General features: G+C 36.1%; 1 protein-coding gene across 4 annotated transcripts in view; it reads right to left on the bottom strand.

Moving 5' to 3' along the window:
• PCDH17 (protocadherin 17) overlaps nt 1–24,922 on the bottom strand; it is a 138,150-nt gene that overhangs the window by 61,999 nt on the left and 51,229 nt on the right. For 3 of the 4 annotated variants that reach the window (XM_072135302.1, XM_072135303.1, XM_072135300.1), the window contains one exon: nt 9,448–9,510. The exons of the other annotated variant lie outside the window; for it this stretch is intronic. In XM_072135302.1, coding sequence (XP_071991403.1) covers nt 9,448–9,510 — 63 coding nt within the window. The remainder of the gene's footprint in view (nt 1–9,447; nt 9,511–24,922) is intronic. 4 annotated transcript variants of the gene reach the window in all.

The raw sequence follows: 24,922 nt of genomic DNA, 5'->3' as shown, positions 1-24,922 counted from the left end.
AAGCGGTTTCTCACGAAACCGGGGTTCTCAGTGACGGGACCCCCAATAATCATGAGAAATCGGGTATGTCACAGCCCTTGAAACAGTTCAAACCCTCAGAGTGGTAATTTTAATGACCCTTTTGTATCAAGTGCCAGGTGGATGGGGTATAAACACAAATGATCAATTTCCAATAGTCGCCCGGCTAGCGACCAAAAAAAGCCCCTTATCCACCAGGGCTATAGTGAGTGGTTGGTTAAAACATAACCTTTATTAGATACATTATTTAAGAGCAAGACGTGAGTGTTAAAATTACAAATAGATGGCGTCCACACTAATTAATCAGAGGGGAGATAGGACTTTCAACCTTGCCGCTAAGCAGTGATATACTCTGGGTGGGGTGATCAATTCCCACCTAATTACAGAGGGTGAATGGAAGGTAGCAGCTAGTAAATAGGGGTCACTATATCTCCCTTTTCTATACTTGGGTACAGCGACCGTTGCTATATATTCCCTAGGGTATTAGGAATCTAAACCCTACTTTATAATTCCTATTGTGGATAGCTATCTATTGCTAGTTAAAAATGAACCAACAGGTCAGCTTCGCCCACCCGACATGTTTCGCCCTACAGGCGTCATCAGGGGTTAGGGGCTGACTGCCGTCACAGCCCTTGTAGCACTACCAAAATGGCTAGAGCAGCAAGCTGTGCATGTGCAGGCTGGCACGTTGGTCTCTAGCGCTGTACTATCTCCTATAGTTTCATAGAGATCAACAGGGAAGCCCATGCATGCATGACAGGCTGCTCTGATCACTGAGACACCCACTGATCAGCAAGTTAGGGCCTATCCAAAGTTTAGGGTCTAACTTGCTTCGTGGGAAAACCCCTTTAAGCTTGGAAAAGAGGGATGGAAGAGGGAAAATACAAAAAATAAATCATAAATGATATAAGACCATTTTTATGAAAATCTGTGTTTTAGAAGACTGGAGGGAGTTATGTTATTTCCATAAAAAAGAGCAACATCTCTTCTGACTGATTCCATTTGGGACCCAAATCCAAAATCTTTCAAATATTAACTGAAACTTCTAGGAATTGACTTTTGGATGATTTGCTCATTTCTAATTCTAATGTTTTTTAGTGAAGACTATCATTACAATTCAAAACACTGAAGCGTGTGCGGTTCCATTCAAAGCAATAGGTTTCTATGCAATTTCGGTCTTGTAAACCCAGAATGATCATGAAAAAGCATTGGTCTGAATGGATCTGATATCTTTCGATTTGAAGTAGGTTAAAGATTTTGTTGATCTTTAGTTACTTGTGCTTTAAACTGCTGTTAATAAGATTTCCAAAAATACATTTAGATACTCAGAATGTCATGAAGTGTAAACAGCTCTCCACAACATAGTCAGAATAACAACCAAAAGCCTTATAACATGAGGTGAGATATTCTGAATTTGTGGGCATTTTCCAATAGCAAAAACTGCCAAGAACGATCTTGAAATCAATGCAAGGGTCAGAATGGACAGACATCAACCAATTCTGCGAATCCATATATTGACAAAATTAACATTCCTTTTGACCACTGGATCTTTTCCAGTATTGAGCTGTGGAGGAAGCTACAGACAACCTTTTTGTCTCTTTTCACATCACACCTAATTTCTTCTCACGCGTTTCTTCTCTTGTAACTCACAGCAATATTATATGTGGGTGTTATTATGTGTGTGTTGTATGAATGCATTAAAAGCTTTCTAAACTAACTGATAAAATGGATCATGTCACTGGGTCTCCAGACATATTAGAGCCCATATGGCTTGTTTCACTGTAGAAAGTGTTATTGAACAATACATAATGCACTGCGATAGATAACACATTTCCCTGTAATGTAATAAAGTGCTATTTGCAAATTTATAGTGATTGCTTCAACAGCAAAAGCGCATTTCTCATTTGCATCTTTACTCTTCCTACACAAATACTTATTTTGTCACTATATAGGAGACAAGAATTCAGGCTTGTGCATTTTCATGCACATCTAATTAAAGGACATCTACCACCAGGATGAAAGACTGTATGTAAATGAGCATGAGGGGCTCTAGGCTCCATTAACACCTATGGAGCATGGAGCCTCTCAGGCTCATTTGCATACAGTATTTCATTCTGGTGGAAGGTATCCATTAAATATATACAATAATGCTTCTAATGAAAGATTCTAATTAAGTTGCGTGTACAGTCATTTCTTTCTTTTCATCAATTGTCCTCTAATAAATCTATACTTTATACTATTTATACCTTCCTTTAATTGGGCTCAGAATTTTATATTTAAGGCAGTGATTTACAATATTCAGTCCAGTACACCAAACTAAAACCCATCATGTCATAACATAACATAACTATATACTGTCTGCTGATGAGCAGTGTGGGTGGGGGAGTAATTATTTTTTTGTGATATCACTCATCTGCAGAGGCATAAGGATCGGAACTGGGCCCCACAATGGGGTCAATGGGAGTGGAGAGAATCAATTGTGATTGATTTGAAGCTCAGACAGGCAGAAACATGTATGTGAGCTCTGTCTGCGCACACTTTATGATGTCATCAGACGGCCCTACAACCTCATATTACAGTGTGTGTGCAGGCAGAGTGCACATGCAAGTTTCTGACTTTGCTGCTGCTGGAGGAGGAAGGCGAAGAGGACAGGGCGTACTTAAGGTAGGTACTCAGTTTAATTTTATCTGTTTTGTTATGTTGAGTGGCCCAGTGGGAACATTTAATTACTGAAGGGAGGCTGATGGACATTTCATTACTAAAGGGCGACTGTAGAGACCTGTTACAATGCTCAAAATAATAAAAGCAGGGTGCTGTACATGGCACATGTTTTCACAACTGAAAATCTTTAAAGGGGTTGTCTACTTTTAGCAAAAAAATTGATAAGTTCTAAAATTTTCCAATCTACTTTCTATTCTATAGAAAGCTTCATTGTTTACTTCCAGTGGACATAGATCCACAGGTGCGGCCGTGCACCTGTGCGGCATCACATGACCATTGATTGTTTTTTATTCACCGAAAGTAAACAATGAAGCTTCCCACAGACTAACAGCAAGCAGATATCTAGAAAACCATGACGTATTGATACAGAAATTATATTAAAAAATTGTAGAACTTTTCAATACACAAATAATATGAATTATTTGCTGAAAATGGACAGCCCCTTTAACTGTGACAAAAGGAAATTTGTCTCCTGAAGATGCCAGGAATGACTGTGTCTTTTGTAAAGTCTTACAATGTCCAAGTCCGATGTCTATTGGAGAATGTAGTTTGGCTTCCATTGGCCACTTAGAAGTTAAAAAATGGTGTTTGTACATAAAAAAAAATTAAAGTTTCTTAATCTGGCCGTTCAGATATATATGGCAGCTATGAAAGTGTTAATGCATCTGTACTACATCAGGGACTGCTCGTATGATATTAAATGGTCCATTACTATTAATACACACAGCAAAGAGTCAGGTTCCAGAAATGTGTAACATTATCACTTCTACAAGCTTTCACAGGCTTCTTGCTGAATCATTTGGATGAAGTAAATAAAGACAGCAATAAACCATTTCCCCAGTCACTTCCATTGAGCTAATATCTATTATTCACATGATATCCATCTATAGTGAAATTGGGTGTATGGGTGGGTGGTAACACTTACAAGACCTCAATGGAACCACCGTAATGCAACTATAGGGATGCATCTTAATGACAGTGTTGACTAAGAAAGGCTTTTGGAGATCACTCAGGCGATGGGATATATACCGGCCTGTGAGGACAATCTACTAGCTAGCTACACCTATGTTTATGCTAATTTGGTAAGATTTTGGTTTAACCATTAAACTGTCATTGATGGGAAATATAATTCAAAGGTTCAAAATATAACGCTTAAACAATTCATCACCAAGACTGTTTTAGACAGGAGAATCATTTCTGGAAACTGTCTAAAAGATAAAAAAAAAAAAACTGTTGTCCATATAATTAATCATACTACAGCTTGCAGCTTCCTACCAGCTTTTTCACCACAAAACTTCTAGCACGTTCAGCTAGGGCATGAAATATCCTTTCTACAATTCCATACAATTTACATCAATTTTCACATGTTTACTTACACAAAATCACCTCCAAAGCCATAAGAAAACGAGTTTAAAGTAGTCACATTTTGCCTCAGATGAGTCACTTTTAGAGATTTGGAGGAAAATCTTCACATCAGATGTGAAAATATTTGTTTCTATACTACATATTACATTGCTTTTGGTGTCATATTAAAAAACGTGAAAGAAATCTAATGATGCCTTTGGTTCTATGATTATAGAGTCAGGCAGTTAAAGACATAATTGGAAATGTGAGTTGCAAAATAAAGATTGAATTCCACACTTCAAACCTATAGACCATCCCATAGACCTTTCTTCCATTGAAAATGTCTGTATTGAAAAATGAATGGGTCCTGGTAATTCGCATAGATGCAAGGAGGCTCAAGTCCCAACCTTAGCTTCATGTTATCTTTTTATCGTTATCTTTTGTCTCTTGTAACTATTTCAGTTTTAGAGACACCCCTGCAAGCTACAGTAGCATAACTGTGCGCTGGGCTTTATGCAGTTGCTGCATATTTTTTATACTTGTATGAAGTTTATGGAGCAAGTTGGATAGCAGTAGGGGAATTAAATGGATTTTAAGCAATTCCTGTTACAGTTCCTTTTTTATGCTTGGTGGCAGCCGAAAAGCTGCTTCAAATATCACTGCTCATGGCATTACTTTTAATATATGCCCGTATTCTGAAAACAATTGTATACAAGCACATATACAAATCTGTTGTTCAGTATTAGGGTTGCTATGGAAACAAGAATTTCTCTGAGCTTTGCGATGAAGTTCTTTTGTTCAAACATAGATATGTAGTTTAAGCCACAGTTGTATCAGAGGGTTCACTTATAACAGTTCCTTACTTCAACACTTTATTCATTGTTACATGTCTTTTGATTGATAAGCTTGAAAAAAGACAACTAAGTCAAGTTTAACCTATAATTCTACAGCATTGATCCCAAGAAAGACAAAAAAACCCCTATGGAACTTGCACCAACTACCTATATTAAAGGATAAGTTCCTTCCTTAATTACCATATATACTCCAGTATAAGCCTAGTTTTTCAGCACTAAAAATGTGCTGAAAACCCAAACTCGGCTTATACTCGAGTAAAAAAAATATAGGTTTTACCAGGTTTTTGTGGTAAAATTAGGGGCCTCGGCTCATACTTTAGTCGGCTTATACTCAAGTATATACGGTAAATGGGTTTTCCAATAATCCTGGAAAATCCTAAAGGGATGGGGATCAGGGGTACGCGAAATAAGAATATATATGTACCCTGCTCTACGTCCCAGTTCCACATGCTCATCAATCTTCTATTCCCTGATACTGATGGTTGGTCCAGAAGTGCTGGGTCAATGGTTTCAATTTAGCCAATCAGCAGCTTCAGAATAAGTAATGCGCAATTGCACAAACTTTCATTTCAAAGGAAAGATATTTAGATGTATCACAAGTATGGCTTCAATTCCGCATAATCGTATCCAGTTATTCACACTCAACATGCCCACATCCTTCTTAGAATTATTTTAAAGTTCTTCCTTTTATCAGTTTTCTTTGTGCCTTATAAACTACAAATTACATCAGACCACTAAATTTAACAAAGCCCTTCTTAAAATAAAGAATATTCAATTTTATTGTAGGCAAATGGATCTTATTATGGTTATGATTGTAAAGTTGCTGTTGAAGATACAAAAATAATGGACAGTTTATCAGACATTCTGATCCTCGGAACACACATTTGGAATGTCTGTGAATAGACAAGAGAACCTTGAAGGAGGAAACCTAGAAGGAAACCTACCATCGAAATCAATCATGATACACCAGGGTCACTTACTCGTAGATCTAAGCACCGTGATTGTGGCAATCTGCTTATATTTGTTATCCATGGTCCCGTCCCTTCTAAAATCTACTTTTAAAATTATGCTAATGACCCTGAGAGGCTACCATAGCTCCACTGTCATCTGGCTTTACAGACTGTTTGTCTCATCCTTCCCACTACTACACCCCTTTCTGCTCGAATGCTCAGGGAGCAGTGGGGAGGGTGTGACAGTGTAAAAGCATTTAATGCCAGATCACAGAGGGGCTATGGTAGCCCCTCAGACTCATTATCATAATTGTAAAATGTGATTTTAGAAGGAAAAAGGCCATGATGCCATGCAGCCATGGTGCCTGTATATTTGAGCAAGTTTCCCTTGGTTATCATGCTTCATTTTGATGGTAAATTTCCTTTAAGTTCCCTTTATGCATGAAACTACACAAATCAGAAACTCTTATCAAATCAGAAACTTGACTATTTGGTGTTTCAGTAACCTCTCAATTCCCTTTTTCCTAGTACCCTCTCGATTATTTGTGAAATTTGTGATTTTCCAACAACTAGACAATTTAAAAAGCGTAAGAGACAGTAAAACCGACTTCACTGTGACATGTATTTATCCACAGTCCTTCAACAAATAATGAACTTTGAAAGGAAAGTCTACATAGTATAATCAATATCCCACAGGCTCTCAGCAGAGCATAAGTACATATCTGATTCTGGAAGACAACAACAAGGTTTTCTATGAAGGCAGACAAAAACTATGAGATTTATTTATAAGCAGGATCCATATTTCCTACAGAAAATATATCTATTCATTAATATTTCTAATAATAATGTATTTCTCTTCAGTACAAAAGTTCACGGACTAGCACTTAATGTAAAATTAAGTACATGTTAATTTTCCTCCAGGCCTACTTACTTTCAATGCTATTCCGTGATTATTGTTCTTTTCCCTTTAATCTTTTCAGATGTATTATGTAGCAATCATTAGTCAAATACTAACTACACAAGCTGAACAACCCACTTAGTTTTGTTCGTATTTAATAATCGTATTAAGGCCTATGTTTTTTGTGAATTGGCAAGAAAAGTACATGTGTAGGATGCACTCTCCGATTCCTGAAAGTGTTCTGCAGAAAAGTCCTTATACCAGGGATAACTAAATGAAATGATACCGTATATAGATTTAAATAGAAGAAACATATACCGAAAAGAATGATCAAAATGTATATAGGTAAGAAAAATAATCTTAAAATTTGATTTACATAGTGTATGTTTATGTTCATGCTATTTTTTTCATAAGAACAAAAATGTCACAGGTGATCTACGTTATTTAGGTGTATGTGATTTGGAAGGGGTCGTGATATCAGTAGTTGGCTTAATAAACCACTTTATTGATGTTGTCAAGCAGCTAAACACAAGATTATGTCTCATTCATGACCAATTGTAGTGGCATCAACTATAAAATATATTTTAAAATGAGATGTAAAATGGTTGTATAAGTACTGAAGTCAAGCTCTCCCTACCTCAAAATGTCTCGTTCTATGTAATTGTTATAGGACGATCCTTCCTCATAACTGGCTCTCCAGATGTTTGATGACTGTTGTCATTGAGAACATAAGGGGCTTATTAGGCAGAGAAAGCTTGACTTCAGTTCTAAACTCTCCACCTCTGTGACTTTCTACAATCAAATTACCTTTCACTTCAAACTGGACTTTCTGGATGATCCCACCACAGTGAGTCATGAAAAACATTACCTGAAAGTCGGTAATCTGGTTGATATAATATTGGTAGTGGTTTATTAGGTCAAATTCCAATGATATCTTTAAGTATAAGCTAAGTATATTTTGACAGGACTCCTAGGAGGGATTGTAAAAGTCAAGATTATCCCAATGACATCTAGTCGATTGACTAAGTTTCAACATTGGTAGAGAGAAAACAATTCATTACTGTGTATGGGCAGGGTAATCAGGGCTCTTACTCCCAAAAAAGGGGTCCTGTTGGGATTTACTCTATTTATTACTATAAAATAATTATACAAATTATAATAGTATAATATAGTTCTTGGTAAGAGCAGTTTGAATCATCTATAAGTATCGACAGCATGTGTTAGTAAGGAGATAAACACCTTAGTGAATCCGGATTTGACAGAAAATGGTATGTGAATCATATCCCATTAGACACTGTATTAATTAGGTATCCTGCATTAGAAACACTTTTAGGGAAAACATTTTTACAATTCAATCCTCTTTGGAGCTTCTATATTGAGTCTTGTGGAGTCCCTTCAGTTCCATAGAATTGTTTTGCAGGGAGTTTTAGCATGAATACAGAAATCCTAAAGTACCTGCTTAATTGATTCTACTTAAAACGTGCAGTTATTTCAATAATAGAAGTAGCATAAGTAAAATGCTTACAACATAGTTTCATAATGCAGTAAAATTGCTATTAGACCTGGTAATAGCTGGATTATTAGATAAATAGAAAAGTATTCCAGCTCATATTCAATGGTGAGGAATAACAAAATAAACCATTAACACAAATATATTATCAAGGGTTCTTTCTACTCAGCTTCATCTTCATGGCCTTGAAATATTCTCTACTTTACTGTACTATAGAGTGACTGGACAGGTGCCACGTGAATAAGCATAAAAAAGTAGGGTAAACATTTTACAATTTACCATTTTACATTTCTAAAAGCATATTAACTAAATCTACCATAGGAGTCAGGAACACTGAAGGTCTGACTACTGACATTCTCATGAATGGTATTGTCTGATCCTCATATCTAGTGAATGCACAGTCAACCTCCATTAAAATAAATGAGATATATGGACTGTGCTCACACATTCGTTTCCTTATGATATCTATTGCCTTTGTGAGACCAACAGCAATTGTCGAAAGTGCAGGCAGTGTGATAAATAATATTAAGATATTTAAATATAATATTTTATACAGGAAAATATAACTAGAAAAAAAAAATACACGTAAGTGAGTCTCCGATAGATATTTAAAACAATGCAAATGTTATAGTGAATCAGATGGCGCACACTTGGTATGCTGCTGACGCTTCTGATATGACCTGCACTTCATGCAGAAAAGAAGAGGTCCGTCTCAATTTTATGGAGAGAATTAAAACATGATTGCTATATCCACTAAATGAATTTGCCATTATGATAAAGTTAATACGGGGGAATTTAAATGTATTCTAATTTTGTGAATTTTAAAATGAGCAGTCCTGTCAAAGCTGGTTTGCACTTTTATATTAGAAATAGATGGAATCACATTGTATCCATTTTAAAAAGTCAGACTATTTCCGCTAGAAGACAACCGATTGCTTTGTCCTGACCCAAAAGCAAAATATACGCATGTGATAGAGCAGAATTCGTTTTTTTGGCATAAGAACATTCCGTATAACCTCAATATGCACCTTCTGTAACCAAAATCAAACTGTGTGTGGAAAACAGAATGAGCGCTACGTAATGTATTTTAGTAGACTGTACAGTGGGAGATTGGATATTATGTGAATACGAAATATAGAAACCGATTCTTACCAGTGCAGACAGTCTTACACATAGACTTTGTGTTGCATCGCTCCAGAGTTTTACAACAGGGATCTACAAGTGTAAAAATAGATTGCAATGAAGTGACACATATCAATTACACCATAAATGGGTAATAATGCACTGCCAGATACTCCATAATTGTGCTATTAATACTATGAAGAGAGCAAGAGCTTATAACTATATGAGTATAGGAAATGCTTCAATAATCAGTTTTATAGTAATGCCATGCAAATGCCTTTAGTATTGAACCTAAACATAGTGACACTGGGGAAAATTTATCAAGCTGTCTGAAAGTCAGAATATTTCTAGTTGCCCATGGCAACCAATCACAGCTCAGCTTTCATTTTACCAGTACTTATGAATATTTTAAAGGGGAGCTGTGATTGGTTGCCATAAGCAACTAGAAATATTCTGACTTTCAGACAGCTTGATAAATCTGCCCCATTATCTTTTTTATTTTGTTTAAGAATGATGGGATGGGCTAATTTGGTCTTCCAGTTGTATTAGAATATAGATTATCTTGACATAAACTTACTGAAAATAATAATGAATGAATAGTACTTCACTGTTAGAAAAAGTCAATAAACTATGGTAATGAGAGTACATAAAAAGAACTACTGATCATTATGTGACTTGCAGTCTTCATTTTCTAACAGTCTTTTCCTTTTTCTGTTCATGAATTTGCAATCCGCTTTAATCAGCGGGCTAGAAACCTAACTGCTGGGACATTAGTGGGATTCTACTGTCCTTACTAGCAGAAGAGAATTTGGTAGAAATTTACAAAAAATGATTATAATTATAATTCCTTTTTTTATATAGAACACACAGATTGCGCAGTGCTACAGTCCCCATGGGGCTCACAATCTAATCAACCTACCAGTATGTTTTTGGAGTGTGGGAGGAAACCCATGCAAACACAGGGAGAACATACACATTATTTGCAGATATTGACCTAGATGGGACCTGAACCCAGGACCCCAGCACAGTAAGGCTGTAGTGCTAACCACTGAGCCACAATGCTTAGTGTTATTAAGGAAGACAGGAAGATAGATGGTGATGTAAGAAGCTCCTTGTCCTGATAAGATATATTACATAGGTTTATTCACTAAATTGTACTAACTTTATGCAAAGTTTATTATTCAGTTGGAAATTCTACACAAAAAAGTAGTTAAACAAATTAATAAAAATAATAATTAATAATTCAACACACGCACCTAATGAATATCACAGGAATTAAATGCTAATACAGGCACTTAAGAACACCCGACTAATAGACGGACCTATATGCCCCTGTGACCTCTGTTGATTCTTTCTGGATGCCTGTAATTTATCCTTTATCCTTAGGCTGCAAGAGTCAACATAACAGCTATCAAAGGTGTTTAAAATGAAACTTTTGTTGTTGATCCTTGTTCCCATAATAAACCTAAATTATGAAAATCCCCAAATGCAAAAAAAAAACTTTGTCTAGAGTTACGAGTTCCGACTTACATACAAATTCAACTTAAGAACAAACTTGCCTGTATTTCCATGTATATATATATATATATATATATATATATATATATATATATATATATCTCAAAATGGAGAGTAAATCCACAATAAAGAAATGAATTCCTACTGTTCCATTTTATAAATGTCTAACCATGAACAAATATTGAAATCTAAATATAGCAGCAATACAATTTGTAAATGAGCATTTCATTTCAAGAAAAAAGCTCTATGGACCTCCGTGTTTGTAATAAACAACAGGTTGGCATGGTGAATGAAGACCCTGGAGAAAGACAGGGTGGAGACACAGAGGAATGTCTCACAAGAGACTGGCACTTTACTGGTACAGACAGATGTAGGCTGATGGTGAGATGTGTATGCTGGTGGTGTATTTTGTAAAGCATATTGTAAACAGTATAGGGAATAAAACAGACTATGCAGAACTGAGTCCAACAAAATCATTGAAAGACTGCAATGAACAGGTGGTCCCCGGGTTATATACAAGATCGGTTCTGTAGGGTTTTTTTAATGTTGAATTTGTATCTAAGTCGGAACTGTATACTTTATAATTATAACCCCAGACAGAATTTTTTTGGTCTCTGTGACAATTGGATTTTAAAAATGTTGGATTGTCATAAGAACCAGGATTAACAATAAAGCTTAACTGCAGACACCTTTGATAACTGCTGAAGCTGTTTATTGTAGCCTACGGCTAAAGTACAGTAAATTACCAATTACCAGAGGTCTGTTTGTAACTAGGGGTCGTCTGTAAGTCAAGTGTTCTTAAGTAGGGGGACCGCCTGTAATTTCTTTCATTGTGATGAGTTTGGTGCCAATTTAGATTGGTGAAAGTTAAATTACTGAGACGTCACTAAAACAAAGGATCTGGGCAAGCAGGGGAATAGCAGTGATTTTTTTTTTTTTACCTACTTTAAGCTCATATGGGATATCAAGTACTTTATATGAGCCCATATATAAGTACCTTTTCATGTATAAAGATTAATTTTACATTATATACCATATATATATATATATATATATATATATATATATATATATATATATATATTCTGTATGTGTGAATACAAGGTAGAATGTTGATATTTATTGTCTTATGAGGGTTACATACATTCCTGTCCTTTTTACCTTCTCCCATTTTTGGAAGAGATGAATGCTTCACGGCACTGAGTGGGCAGAAAGGATGCTTCACAATTTATTTTCTGTATATATTTTAGACATGGTGCACAGAAACAAAACAAAACTCAGTCAAGCACAATCCTAACATTTAATAAACTCATCCATACACAACATGAAATGTATTCTCCAGTACAGCTGATTTATCCTAAAATCCGGAGACTTTGATGGAAGTTGGCCAATGAGAAATAGCAATCAAATGAAGCAAGTACTGATTAGATAGAAAAGATGATTATTTCACTTGTCTGAGCTTCATCATAAACTAATAATGTTTTGTAACATGCTCAAAAGAACACTCTCCTACATCCCCTAATACTCCTGCTAGTTCTTTTCAAAATGAACAAAAAGTTTTTACAGTGTTTTGATCAAATCTAGAGTAACATGTTTCTAGAATATTCTATCAAATATAAAAATTCAGGAATGGTAAGCCCATTATCTTGTTAGGGATAGGATGTATAGTATATATACAGAAAATATGGTTTATCTTCACTTCCTGATTAAAGGAATCCAAATCACTAGGGTTTACTAAAATAATAGTCATTGGCCTACATTTATTAAAGATCCTGCACCAGTTTATGTCTTACCTTGCATGTTCTTTTCAATGCAAACTGCTTGCACATATATTATAAAGTGTCAGTGGCTGCACTATAACCGACACAGCACAAAATTCTGCACTAAGAGGGGTTTTTCGGTGCACATTCAGACCGTGTGCCACATGCAGTCTCTGACATCATTTAAAACATTTAACTGTTACCGGTGGCATTGTCCTGATCCGGGTTCAGTACCGTAACCTGAGCCTGAACAGGATTTTTAAATTCAGGTCCAGCTGAGTACAGATCCAACTTTGGGTCGGCTCGTCCCTGCTCACAACCACTCATAGGTCTAAATTTTACCGCCTGCGGGATTTGTGACCCGCAGTTTAAGCTACAGTAGTCTAGGGGATAGTGGAAATTTTGAAGATCAGAATACTATATAACAAACATGCTAACTGCTAAACTTTAATTTCTTATCCTATACTACAAATTATATATTCAATAGGTAATTAATAGTTAATCATGCAAGTGTGAAATGCGGCACCCCTTCTGAATAGCTATTATATACTGTGATTCAAAATACACTACAAATGGAGCTGTGCACTTCTTGATTCCATCTTATTGTATGATTGCTTCTTGGTGCTGTACTGTTAACGGCAGATATTCAATGATTTGTTCATAAATACTATAAGCGCCTATAAAACCAATTTTAATATTGACAAGTTTAGCGTGGAGTGCAACAGTGGCTAGAATGTAGCTATTTCAAGTAACATATTTTAAATGTACAAGAATATTAGCAGTTTATGAATATCTTCATAGTTGTTTTGTAACATTAGTAGGACAATATATTCCAAGGACTCATGTACACATGCCATCTGCATAGAACTGCAGAAGCATGCAGAGCAATATAGCCTCCGGGCACTGATGGACAGGCTCAAAATGTATTGAGATAGTCTCTTCTAGAAGCAAAGGTTATGAGGGGGGAATAATTTCCGGATATAAGTAGCCTAAAGAAACATTTCATAAAGAATCTGACAGTAAAAACTTTTATATGTCTGCTAGTAAAAATAGAGGACTCATACACATCTAAGCCATAATGCAACTCTATAAAATCTATAAGATCTATAATATGGTCATGACTATGAGCCCTAACATTAAGATGAGCTATGATATTTACCTAACAGCTGAGCAAATAACTTGCCTAAATCAATTGCTCTATGTTGAGAATTCAAGGCAAAAATTATAAGTAGCGGATTCGAGTAACATAGCTGCACCTCTGTGTTCATTGTCCCATCTTGTATACATTAAACAGCGAAGATTCAGCTATTCATTTTACAAAAGCATTGTTCATCTTACAGGAAAGTAACAATAGACGCATAACACGTTATTGACATATCTTGTATTCTAGCTTCAAATCTCTTCTCTTTTCTCAAGCGGATGAATACGTTCTTCTATACTATAGGCTAAATGAAGAATTTAAGCTAAGAGAGCAATCAAATTGCAGCAAAGACAATAGAACTCAAGTCTTTCAGAATATGTAAGTATCTCATTATGGTTTTCTTTACATGAACTCAAATTGTTTGAATAAGCGTAGTTGTAAATACCACATTCAACTAATACATAAGAAACAGTTCAGTGATGAATAGAGGGAAATACCTAGTGTGCTGCAATAATTCAATGGCTTTCTATTGTGTGAAGTCTATCATTATTCTGTTAATCCCAATTGAAGTATTTAGTTAGTTATCTCCTGCACAGTTAACAGTTACTGACAGTAATAGGAGCAGTCACCAACCTACTATACATCCTGTACAGCACCAGATACATTTATGACTAAATAAACTTACATTCCAAAGGACAGCCCTGAAAATAACTGTATTGCCTATCATTAAGCACGGCGGCCACATGGTGGCTGCGGGGAAAGGAGGAAGAACTGCTCACCCCCGCCCCTCTCTATAGAGGAATATGGTGCACCGTATGCCGAGAAAGATAGGACATGTCCTATCTTTTCACGGGGTACGGTGCTGCACACGCTCCCGCAGGGAGGGTATATACGCCCCCCCCCCCATAGGACAGTGCGAATGTTCTAGAACATGTCTTTACGGTAGGCCCCTCTTACATTTAAGGGTTTAGTTAGATTTAAATATTGGTGACCTGTATCAAAATATCAAATTGGTGGGAGTCCACCAACGGAGGAATCAGCATTTTGAGAGTTGGGGAGCTCCCATGCAAATAGACGGTTGCTTGATACCACCAAAATCAATATCTTAATGTTTATCTTTAATGCTTTCATTACAGCTTTTACATTTTCCAAAAAAAGTTTTATTGTATGTTCAATAACAATAATACTTGAAATCTTTTTATGTATACTGATTTAGGAAGCCAGGGGCAACCTGTCCGTTCAACCCACTGCACCGATTGATCTAGGTGCCATTGAGTGCAGCAAAGTGCCAAAAGAAAGCACAGGCTTTCTTACATTGTATGCTGCCCATGCACTGTAGCATTTGCTCATGAAGGTCCTCCTCCTCATGCCGCTGTAGTAGCCTCTGAGTGGCTGTGCTCCTCCCACAGGGGCAGCTGCTGCTGATACTGGCCTATAGACCGATACTGCTCAAAGGACGCTGTGTAATCTGTGTGCGCTATATAAATAAATGGATTATTTTTATTACTAAAGGGTAAGTATGTGTGATGTGCAAATGCAAAATAAATTTGTGTATAATAGAGTAAGCAATATTTAGTATTCATTAGATATAGGATACAAGTATAAGATTATAAGTGTGTAAAATTGCATGCATGTGTCTGTACATGGATATCTGTGGGTATATATTTATGTATGCATTATGTATATATGTGTCTGATTATATAGGTGTGTATTTTATTGTGCATATAAATAAGCATCCTAAACAATGGTTATTCCCGCAGATACGTACAGCGAGTTTGACCAAACAACCTGGCTTCTGTGCCACCGGCCTTTGTAGGTATTATAGGATGGCTATAGTTGATTTGCCAGTATTATCTCTTTATTTGTACTAGATGTACAATGTATGTATCTTATGAAGTAATGGCAATGCAAGCGTATTGTAGTAGCTATATTCTTGTACTTAGGTTGCAGTATTATATGAGTCATAGTCTTGTACAAAGGGGGCAGTATTCTAGTAGTGTATGTCATTTTTTCATTTTATTCGTAATTTTTTCTGGTGGTTGAACAGTGTTTAAAAACGATTATTCAGGCATCAAAAAGATTGAAATCTGCAAGAAAACTACATAACATAAATATATAGCTGGAATTAAAATCTGCAGAGAAAGTCTCTTTGTGGATTGTTTACTCAACATGTAGATGCAATTTGTTATCTGTAAAGTTAGATCAATGTCTACCTTTCTGTATGCAGAGCAATGTCCCTAGTCCCATGGGAGTGGCCAGTGAGGAGTGGATTCCTCCCATCACCCTCTGGAAACTGCTCCATCATGCATCAATTTCAAATTTTAAAAAATGCTCACATGTCCCTCATATCTACTCCATGTCTGCTCCACTCCTCACTGGACACTTCCATGGGACTCGGGACACAGCTCTTCTTGCAGAAAGGTAAACTTTGATCTAACTTATATTTTTGCCCGTTTTTATCAGTTCTACTATAAAAACTCTTTGGCAATGTGTACACTATTGTCTTTTGGGGACATGAGAGAACCAGAAAAAGGGCTCTTGGTTGGTTTCTTTTAAAATCCCATTCACTAAGCTGCAACTGCACATAACCACTTTTTAGCAAATTCACTGGTGATTACGTCGGTATCAGTCTTATGCCCTATTTTTAAAGGTTACAGCACTTAATAAGTAGACTTTAACTCTATAATTCTCAGAACACTTACTAGTTGTAACAGGTATAATATTAGACAGGTCGATTATTAATTAAACCGGAATCCATATGGCTTTTTGCCTTCGATAATTATTTATTGCATGACATAATAACTTACATTTGTGGCTTGGTTGAAACATTTGTTGCGGTAAATTTCTTTCTCGGATAATGTTTTACAAAATGCAAATCTCTTAATTCCCTGTTAGACACTGAACCATAAGCGTGACACTCGCATCCTACTGGGATTCTGCATAAATTCTTAATCCGAGTCATCAATATCTTGCATGAGGTGTTATCTTGTCATGCTATGCAGTTCAAGGAGCTGATACATCAAGCAAAACTAAGTTTAACTATAATTGATGACTCATCAGCGCTGAGCATCTCGTTGCGAGATTTCTTGTCACATCAGGAAAGCGACACAATTTCCCTGTAAAATCCATCACACCGTACACATAAATGTAGCTGTAAATTGGAAATCATCCCCCCTCCCTTCTTTCGTCTTGAGCATCATCCCTCCCCTGGAAATGCATTCACCTTTAATGTAACCTTTCATATTTAAATATTTGACATTTCCAAATAAAATGCTGCATTGTAAAAGTTTCAAATTAAAGCACAAATAATCCCACAACCAGCCTAATAATAACCGGCGATTCCATATAATAATTCTGCAGTGTCCTTTTCTCCCATGACCTTTACTCCAGTGAGAAAACTCATTTAATTCTATCTATTGAGGGGACATAAAAACAGTTTATGTAGCATTCGGCACAATCCCACTGGAAATAAGTTTGAAAGAATAAAGCTTGGTTCATCTTTTTTTTTTTTTTTTTAAGTGTTACTCATTTTATTGGCTAAACAGAGGCGGATAATAATTGGGAGCACTGGGGTATCATTTAAAAGGTTTAGTATAAGTCAATCTAATTTTTAACACAGGTTTTATTGACTGTTCTTTGTTTAGGCTCGAAAATCCAGTAAGGTGCAGTTGTTTAGCATCGGAAGGTTTTTGTTCTTTAATGTGCTAATAAAAGCAGAGGAAAAGACTGTTATTCAATAAGTCAAAGTGCATTTGTGTCAGCGTCATTATCTGAGGCTAACACTGGCTATGTCAGATACTACTTTTAAATTGTAATGAAAAAGAGGGCACTAAGAGATCATTTCCTTAAGATGCAGGATATCATCTGATGTGAAGCACACTAGACGACTAGACCTCTGGGAATTGTGAAAGCGCTTTGTTTACGTACCTGTCATTTGCTTGCATTGTTCTCAGATAAATTGGTCTAATAAGAGCCAGGCTTCGTTAAATCCTACCATAAAGTTCAAATTCCAGCTTAGTTCTCTGACAATAATGAGTATGATGATGCAACTGCTCTTATATAATGCGGAGATGATTCTACATCAGATTACAAAATGTCAGCAGGTTCCCTATTATTTACTATTGAAACTTTGACCTTCAATAAAATACAGTTAAATGTTGATCCAGAGAGGTTCCTTTATTTTGGGAAAGAGCAACAAATGAGCGGATAACACTCCATGTAATCGGCTTGTTGTATGATGTAAAAAGCATTTGGCAGGGAAGTAGAAAATGCATAGGATACTACTACAGTGGCGAAGGGCGTTATGGTGAAATAATAGATGAAGTTCAGTATAGTGAAATATATGTTTCTTTCGAAAGGGAGATATGGGAATTTTACCACTAAGATAGGTACAGTTTTCATATGGTATGCAAAGGAATGCCAACACTGTAACATTGTAACACTTGAGGACTAGGTTATAAAACCTTTTTAATGTTTGAAGGAAAACAAATACACTATTTTGGATTACAGTGACCTTTCTGTAAATAATTTAAAGGGCAAAAAGATGTTATGATGGCTGAAAACTGTGGCTAAAGGGAATTGGAGTCATTTTACATAGCGGAGTATGAAACTCCATCTGAACTCAACTCTGTGGGGCAGATGTATTATTGTATCTGTGCTATGAAACTGTTGGAAACTCCCGTTTTTGGCCACATTTATGTGGAGTATGTCTGCATTTTTCGGCGCAAATGTTGGTGCAAAACAGACCAGGAAAAAATGGTCTGAAATCAAAATGTAAAAAAAAAAAGGTGCAGTCTATGTAATATTTTGCCGCACATCTCATTTGTGTCAGCATTTTTATGGTGCTCGACTGATTAGTTCTGTAGGCGTTTTAATCACTTACAGCCGTATGCTACTTTAATACATAGGTCTATACTTTCCGTAGTCTGATCTCAGATGCCGACTGTCGAGGTTGTGACAGAATTACTAAATCCCCCCCAGTATTTTAGTTCAGCTTTGTAAGGTTCGAGCCACAAATTAAGTTTCACAAAGTAAACTCATCCTTTGAAACAGCGCTCATGCAATACTGAGTTGCAATGCATTGTGAACTTCATGTTTACCCCAAATATACTGTTCTGTACAGTACATCTGTATAACTTACTATGATACTCTGGGTTCCAATCATAAAGTTGCAGCAAACACATAAAACATATTTCTTTGCCCATGATATTTATTACATAAAACAATCCAATTTTACAATCCAATGTATGCCACATGGTACAGTTCAGCAGTTCTGACTGAGTATGGCAAAAGTAGAAAAAAATTGTGTTTGTTGTCTTTTAGTTAAAGAAGACGTTTCACATCCTATACCAACTCCAAATCTTTGAATGCTTTAATATGTGCCACTCTGCTAGGTTTACACAGTTTGAATTTTCTGGCCTCCAGTTCTTCAAGTAATCAATTTCATTATTTTCTAAATTCTGTACTGTTAGACAGGTAGAGCAAGGAGGTCTCCTCAAGGACAAAACCAAACATCTAACAACAGCATAATTTGTATGTTCAGTGCTGGAGCTAATGTAATTAAGATGGGATGGGGACTTATCAGTGTGTTTGGCTGGTTTTCTGATGGATTTTTGTGACAGTTTTGTAAAGTCTAGATTTTTGCAGGTTTTTGTGCAACAACTGACTAATTTGGGACTAATTTGTCACCAAAATCATGGGTTGAGCAACTCAAATTTCGCAATAAAAATGTAACTGCTTATTAGTGGTAGGATAGCACCTGATTTGGCACATTTTTGCAGAAGAATCAGCAGGTTTTTTCAGCTTTTTGTGGATAGTTGCAATTTGTACTCTGGATATCCAATTTTTATGGTGCAAAAACAATCTAAAATTTCATAGCAACAGCATATACATAATAAATTGGATGCAATAGAGATCACCAGCCAAGCAAAACAAAGCACTCAACAAGTCGAAAATAGTGGTAAATTTCCCTCTAAGTTCTCTACTATCAGATCTGTAGTACTGGGTAGACCTCCTAGCTCCACCCATCTGATAGTAGAGATCCCAAAATATGATTGCTGCTAGGGAGAAAATTCCAACTATGAATCAGTAGTGTAGCAGTTTTTAATAAATGCAAAGTTTTGGGGTTGTTGGAGGTGAAAGCACCTGTTCTAAGTATGTACTGGGTTCTTAAATAATATAGAAAATGCATATCTTCAATGTAGGGGTGAAACGCAGTATGAAAGTAGACAAAAGATCCCCCTTTGGTAATTCACATAGAAAAAAAAATCTTGAATGTGTTAAGAGTTGAAGACTCTCACAGTCAGAAGTTAATTGAGTTACATCAATTTTAAAAAGTTTAGGACCGATTAGAGCCAGTGAACTATTTGGATGTAGAACACTTCTAGCTTTTCTCAATAACGAGAATAATTCAAAAAGCCTAGTTTAATTGCATATTTTAAGTCATATGAAACTTTGAATTGAAACAAATTCCAAAAGAATGTGAAATACTGAAATATTTTACCAAACATAACGTAAATATCATTCTAGCAGACAAAGAGCTTTTGCTCACACAAAGAATTATAAAGTGCAAATAATAGAATACATTTTCTAGCAGATTTATGGGTCTCTACATTTTGAATTTTAATAAACACGTACAATTTTGAGGATTAAATGTTTGCTCCCAACTCATTATTTACTGAATTTGCTAAAAGCCTTTTTATTACTTGTATTGTTTTGCTCATAAACTGATATCAATTCAAATAATGAATGGGCGCTTTGCTCTTCCTTACAGTATATTGTTTCTATGTTTGTCCTTGTATCGAGGACTAAAAGGTGAGCCGTGGAGGATGACAGTTATAGTCTGCCAGAAAAATTACTGTTTCTTGCAAGAAAAGAGCCAATGGCTCAGATTTACTTGGCATGCCATTTAACTGATATGATTCTGTCTCTGCAGAGGCTGAAGCATTGGTAATGTAAAAAAGATAGGTTGTGAACCACACATACAAGGATGGAGATATTTAATGTATTCTGAAGTGGCCAAATGTACTAAAAATGGTCCTAAATTCCCTGTAATGAGGCTATCAGATGCTTTTAAAAATTTTAATTTCCCACCGAGTGGCACTACACATGATTATGGTCAAATAGCAGGAATAGCAGGCTTTCTGCTTTGCCGTAGGAAAATCATGATTAAGTGGTTTATTTATTTTCTGTGGCACTGTAAAAGCTATAATGTTCTCTTATCCATTCCAATGAGGCTTTTCCCCCTATGGAGAATGCATTTGTGTAGTATAGGATAAGCTGCTTCTTAAAAAAAATGAAATAAAGTAAAAAGGTACAGCTCCAGTATGAAATGTCTTCTATAAAAAGGCCACAACATATTTATACAGATCAATGTCCAATTATAAACAGAGAACCACTATGGGAAAAGGTCAGAAAATAATAATCTTTCTGGCATTTATTACTTGCGAAGCAAGGTCTTTTGCAAGGTCAACGCTTTAAAATATACAATAGAAATTACACTGCGGTATTTTAAATATTCCACGCAGCGCAATTCTGCAGTTTTCAAGAAAGTGAAACATTGGAAAAGGACAGAGCCACCAATATTATACCAAATGAACTGCTTTTAGAAAAGGGTTAGGCATCTCTATAAAGAGAGTTTTTTTTTTATCTCACCAAAGACTAGTCATCTTTTTATACAACTCTTTGGACGCATTCAAATGGACTAAAGTTAACGTAACTATTTTTAAGCCAAAATCAGTAATGGTTCCAGAAGATGAAGAAGGTACAGATCCTGTCTTGTATTTTCTCAATGTAAGATCCATTACTAATTTTGTAAGCAAGATCTTCTGGAATATATTGACCGAATACTGATCGAGTGATTATCAGGCTGTTTCTTTGTTATTCTTCATAGGCATTGTGATTTGGTAACCTGGTAGATATGAATAGTCGGGGACGACAAACTTCTGCATATTCTTTTAATCTCGGCCCTGATTGGACAGTATTAGTCCTCACGAAGCACAAATGACTGCTGACTAATGGGTGCATCCACTGTGCCTCACCGCTCAAGGAATATGTCGCCTGGCCACACCACAAAAGATAGGTCTGGGCCCACCTGTGTCTGCAGCAGTGGCAGTCACTTCCTTTGGACATTTTCGGGGTGAGCAGCATTAGTCATGTCCATTAGACTTCCGACTGTACAGGGACAACGCCACCAGTTATTAACACCTGAAAATAAAGTCTTTTTTCAGCTCACCGACATGGAGGAGGCCATATAGGGATCAGGCGCACGGAAAATCCGTCCAGTATGACTAAGGATTGACTTCCGAAACGCGTCATGGCTTTTTTTTTTCCCATGTGCACATGGTTTTTAACCTCATGAATTAAAAGTTAGTTTTTATGCTCCTATTTTTTTGATTTTCCTACATTTTTCCTGACTTCCCACATTTTTTGGATCCTCGCTGGAGCTTACTTACGTTTGTTTCTCTACAGTTATTAACACCTACCTGGCTAAGTACTCAGAAGTTTATAAAAGCATAAAAGACAAGAAAAAGCACAACATAGGGTTATAAGAAAAAAAGCTGGTCTGCTTTAAACACTTACTTTAACACTTTTAATTTGTCTAATTTGTGACTAAACAGCAGTTCTATTGTGCTTATAAATATAAATGAAAAATCAAAGAATATTATTGATAGGAAATAGAGCTTTAACTAAGCTTCTGGTTTTTAATAGCATTGGTCATATATTATAAATGAGCACTTCCAGCGATTGATGCTCACTATTATGCAGATCATTAACAGTATGGGCCCATTAGAAAGTGGAGACAGAAAACAGGCAAAGCTCATACAAAATTGTTAATTATAACATAAAGGATGTCTATGGTATCAGAGATGTGCATCACATAAACAAATCATTTACACCAATTAAAAGCATTACGGGAGATATAAGTTTATCATATACTGTTTACAACAAGTGATTAAAGTGCAAGATTAAAAAGGAAAATGTTTTTTTTTCATTTCTGACTATTTATAAAGAGAGTCAAATTCTTTTACCAATAGGTATGTATAAAAATGTCCTATTCTTTGTTCCAGGCAGTTTGCATGGATGGCTATGCACAACAGAGCTTTCTTGCTTATCTGTCATTTCCGCTTCAATGGACAGATCTGATTCATATGGTTAACTCCCCCTCTCCACATGTATAATACCTCAGCTCCAGCAAGCTCTACAGGTCACCCATTACCCCAATACCAATACTCTCCCTTCCAAGGCTATGTGCACAAAATCTTGTTGTTAAAACAAGCCTCAAATCTGTGGAAACTTGAAGCCCGTTGGAGATGATGAAGCCATAGTAGCTGAATTCTGGTCATGAACAGGTGCTGCTCTATATGGTGCCCACTACACTGTGACCGGCCAATGGAAATCAATGGTGGCCTGCTGTTTGTGTGGCCAGCACACGGCCAATAAAAATGGTTGTGTTCTTAGCCTCACAGTGAATGGCTTGCTATTTGCAGTGTTATGTTGCTTCATTCCCGCCATCATTTATGTCCCTCCCCCTCTTATCTCACAGCAGACAGCTCAATATATTACAGCCTTATCCTACTGCTTTTCCCTGTCAGCTATGCCTACTCTGTGTGTACCACTCACTCACTACCCGTTTATATCCCACAGTTAGTTTCAGTAAATAAAAGATGAGATCCTGTGATAAATATCTCTCTTTCAATCTCTGTATTTCAGTAGGACACTGGGTAGATGCCACATATGTGAAGGGAAAGTGGGGCAGAGTACAAAGGAGAACTAAAACTGTGCTGCATGTGCATATAACATACAAACGGACAGATAACAAGTGTCCAGTGCTAGTGAAAGACCCATAGCCCAAACTAGAATATAGAAGAGGCTTTAATTTGTACATTTTGATTCATAACTGTATAACAAAAAAAAGTTTGGTGCAAAAAAGGTGCATCTTTATTTACTGCAGGGACTTAGTACCATATGTATTTATTGCTTTCTCTTGATTAAAGGTGTTCATAGTATTTAACCTATCACCTTCTAGTTCATGGTAAACATTTTGCTCTACAAAATCTAGCCAATATATAGTAAACATACATGGTCCCCAAATTTTTCAATTATTATGTCATTATTTAAGTGTCACTATGTACATGGACCAAGACACTGCCTCCTCGGTTACTTGATGTTGATAGGCTAAAGGAACTTGTATAATGCGATGACCATGTAAATTGATGTCAGGCCACAAGGCGATTATTACTATGTTTTAGCATCAAAACAGGAAAAAGTGTTTTGATCTTTGTATATTCAAAAAGTATATATCAATAGGGGTCCAAACGGAGGCAAGAGGCAACATTTTTCCTTTGAATTGGGTCACGTTAAAGTAATAGTATGTTCAGAAAATAGCTAAATTCAAGTTATTGGCCAGGCTCATATGCTTAGGATTGGGAATGAGCATTATACGTTTTGCATGTAAATAATGTGTGAACAAGGTGTTACATTATTTTAATGTTTCATGTCACTAACAATAGTATGAAAAATAGACTATATCAATTTCTTGCAAATTTTAAGTCAGTGACTTTCAGTGACCACAGTTTACAGAGCATTCACATAGCGATTGACCATAGAATTTTTGGAGTCAACTCCACATCTTAGTTTCCAATGGTGAATGTGCTTGCTATTAACAGTGTAGAATAGCAGCAAGATTACAATGATAGAAAACTCTACATCAGCAAATAAACACTAAATTTATTTAGAAACAAATACCTGCCATAGTTTACAGGAGATGCTTAACTCCATTTTCTTTTGCTAACTTCACACCACCAACAGTCGCGTCAGTTACTCTCTTCCATTTTACACAGTAAGAGACTAATGGATACCAAAAGCAAATGGTAAATGTAAAAAAATGAAAAACAATGTAAAATCCTTACATTTAGCTTAAAAAAAATTAACCCTGTAATTTTGCTGCTATAAATAACAAAAAAAAGAAACGTACATAAATAATGGTGATGTAAACAGGGCCTAGTATTTACCTCAACCATCCCCTACAGCTCTTATTTTAATGCTGCCTTGGTCCTCTGCCAGACTCTATTCTGAATTCAAAGAC

The sequence above is a fragment of the Engystomops pustulosus genome, chromosome 2 (genome assembly GCF_040894005.1).
Source record: "Engystomops pustulosus chromosome 2, aEngPut4.maternal, whole genome shotgun sequence".
Classification (NCBI taxonomy): Eukaryota; Metazoa; Chordata; class Amphibia; order Anura; family Leptodactylidae; genus Engystomops; species Engystomops pustulosus.
This window is presented reverse-complemented; position numbering and strand designations above follow the sequence as displayed.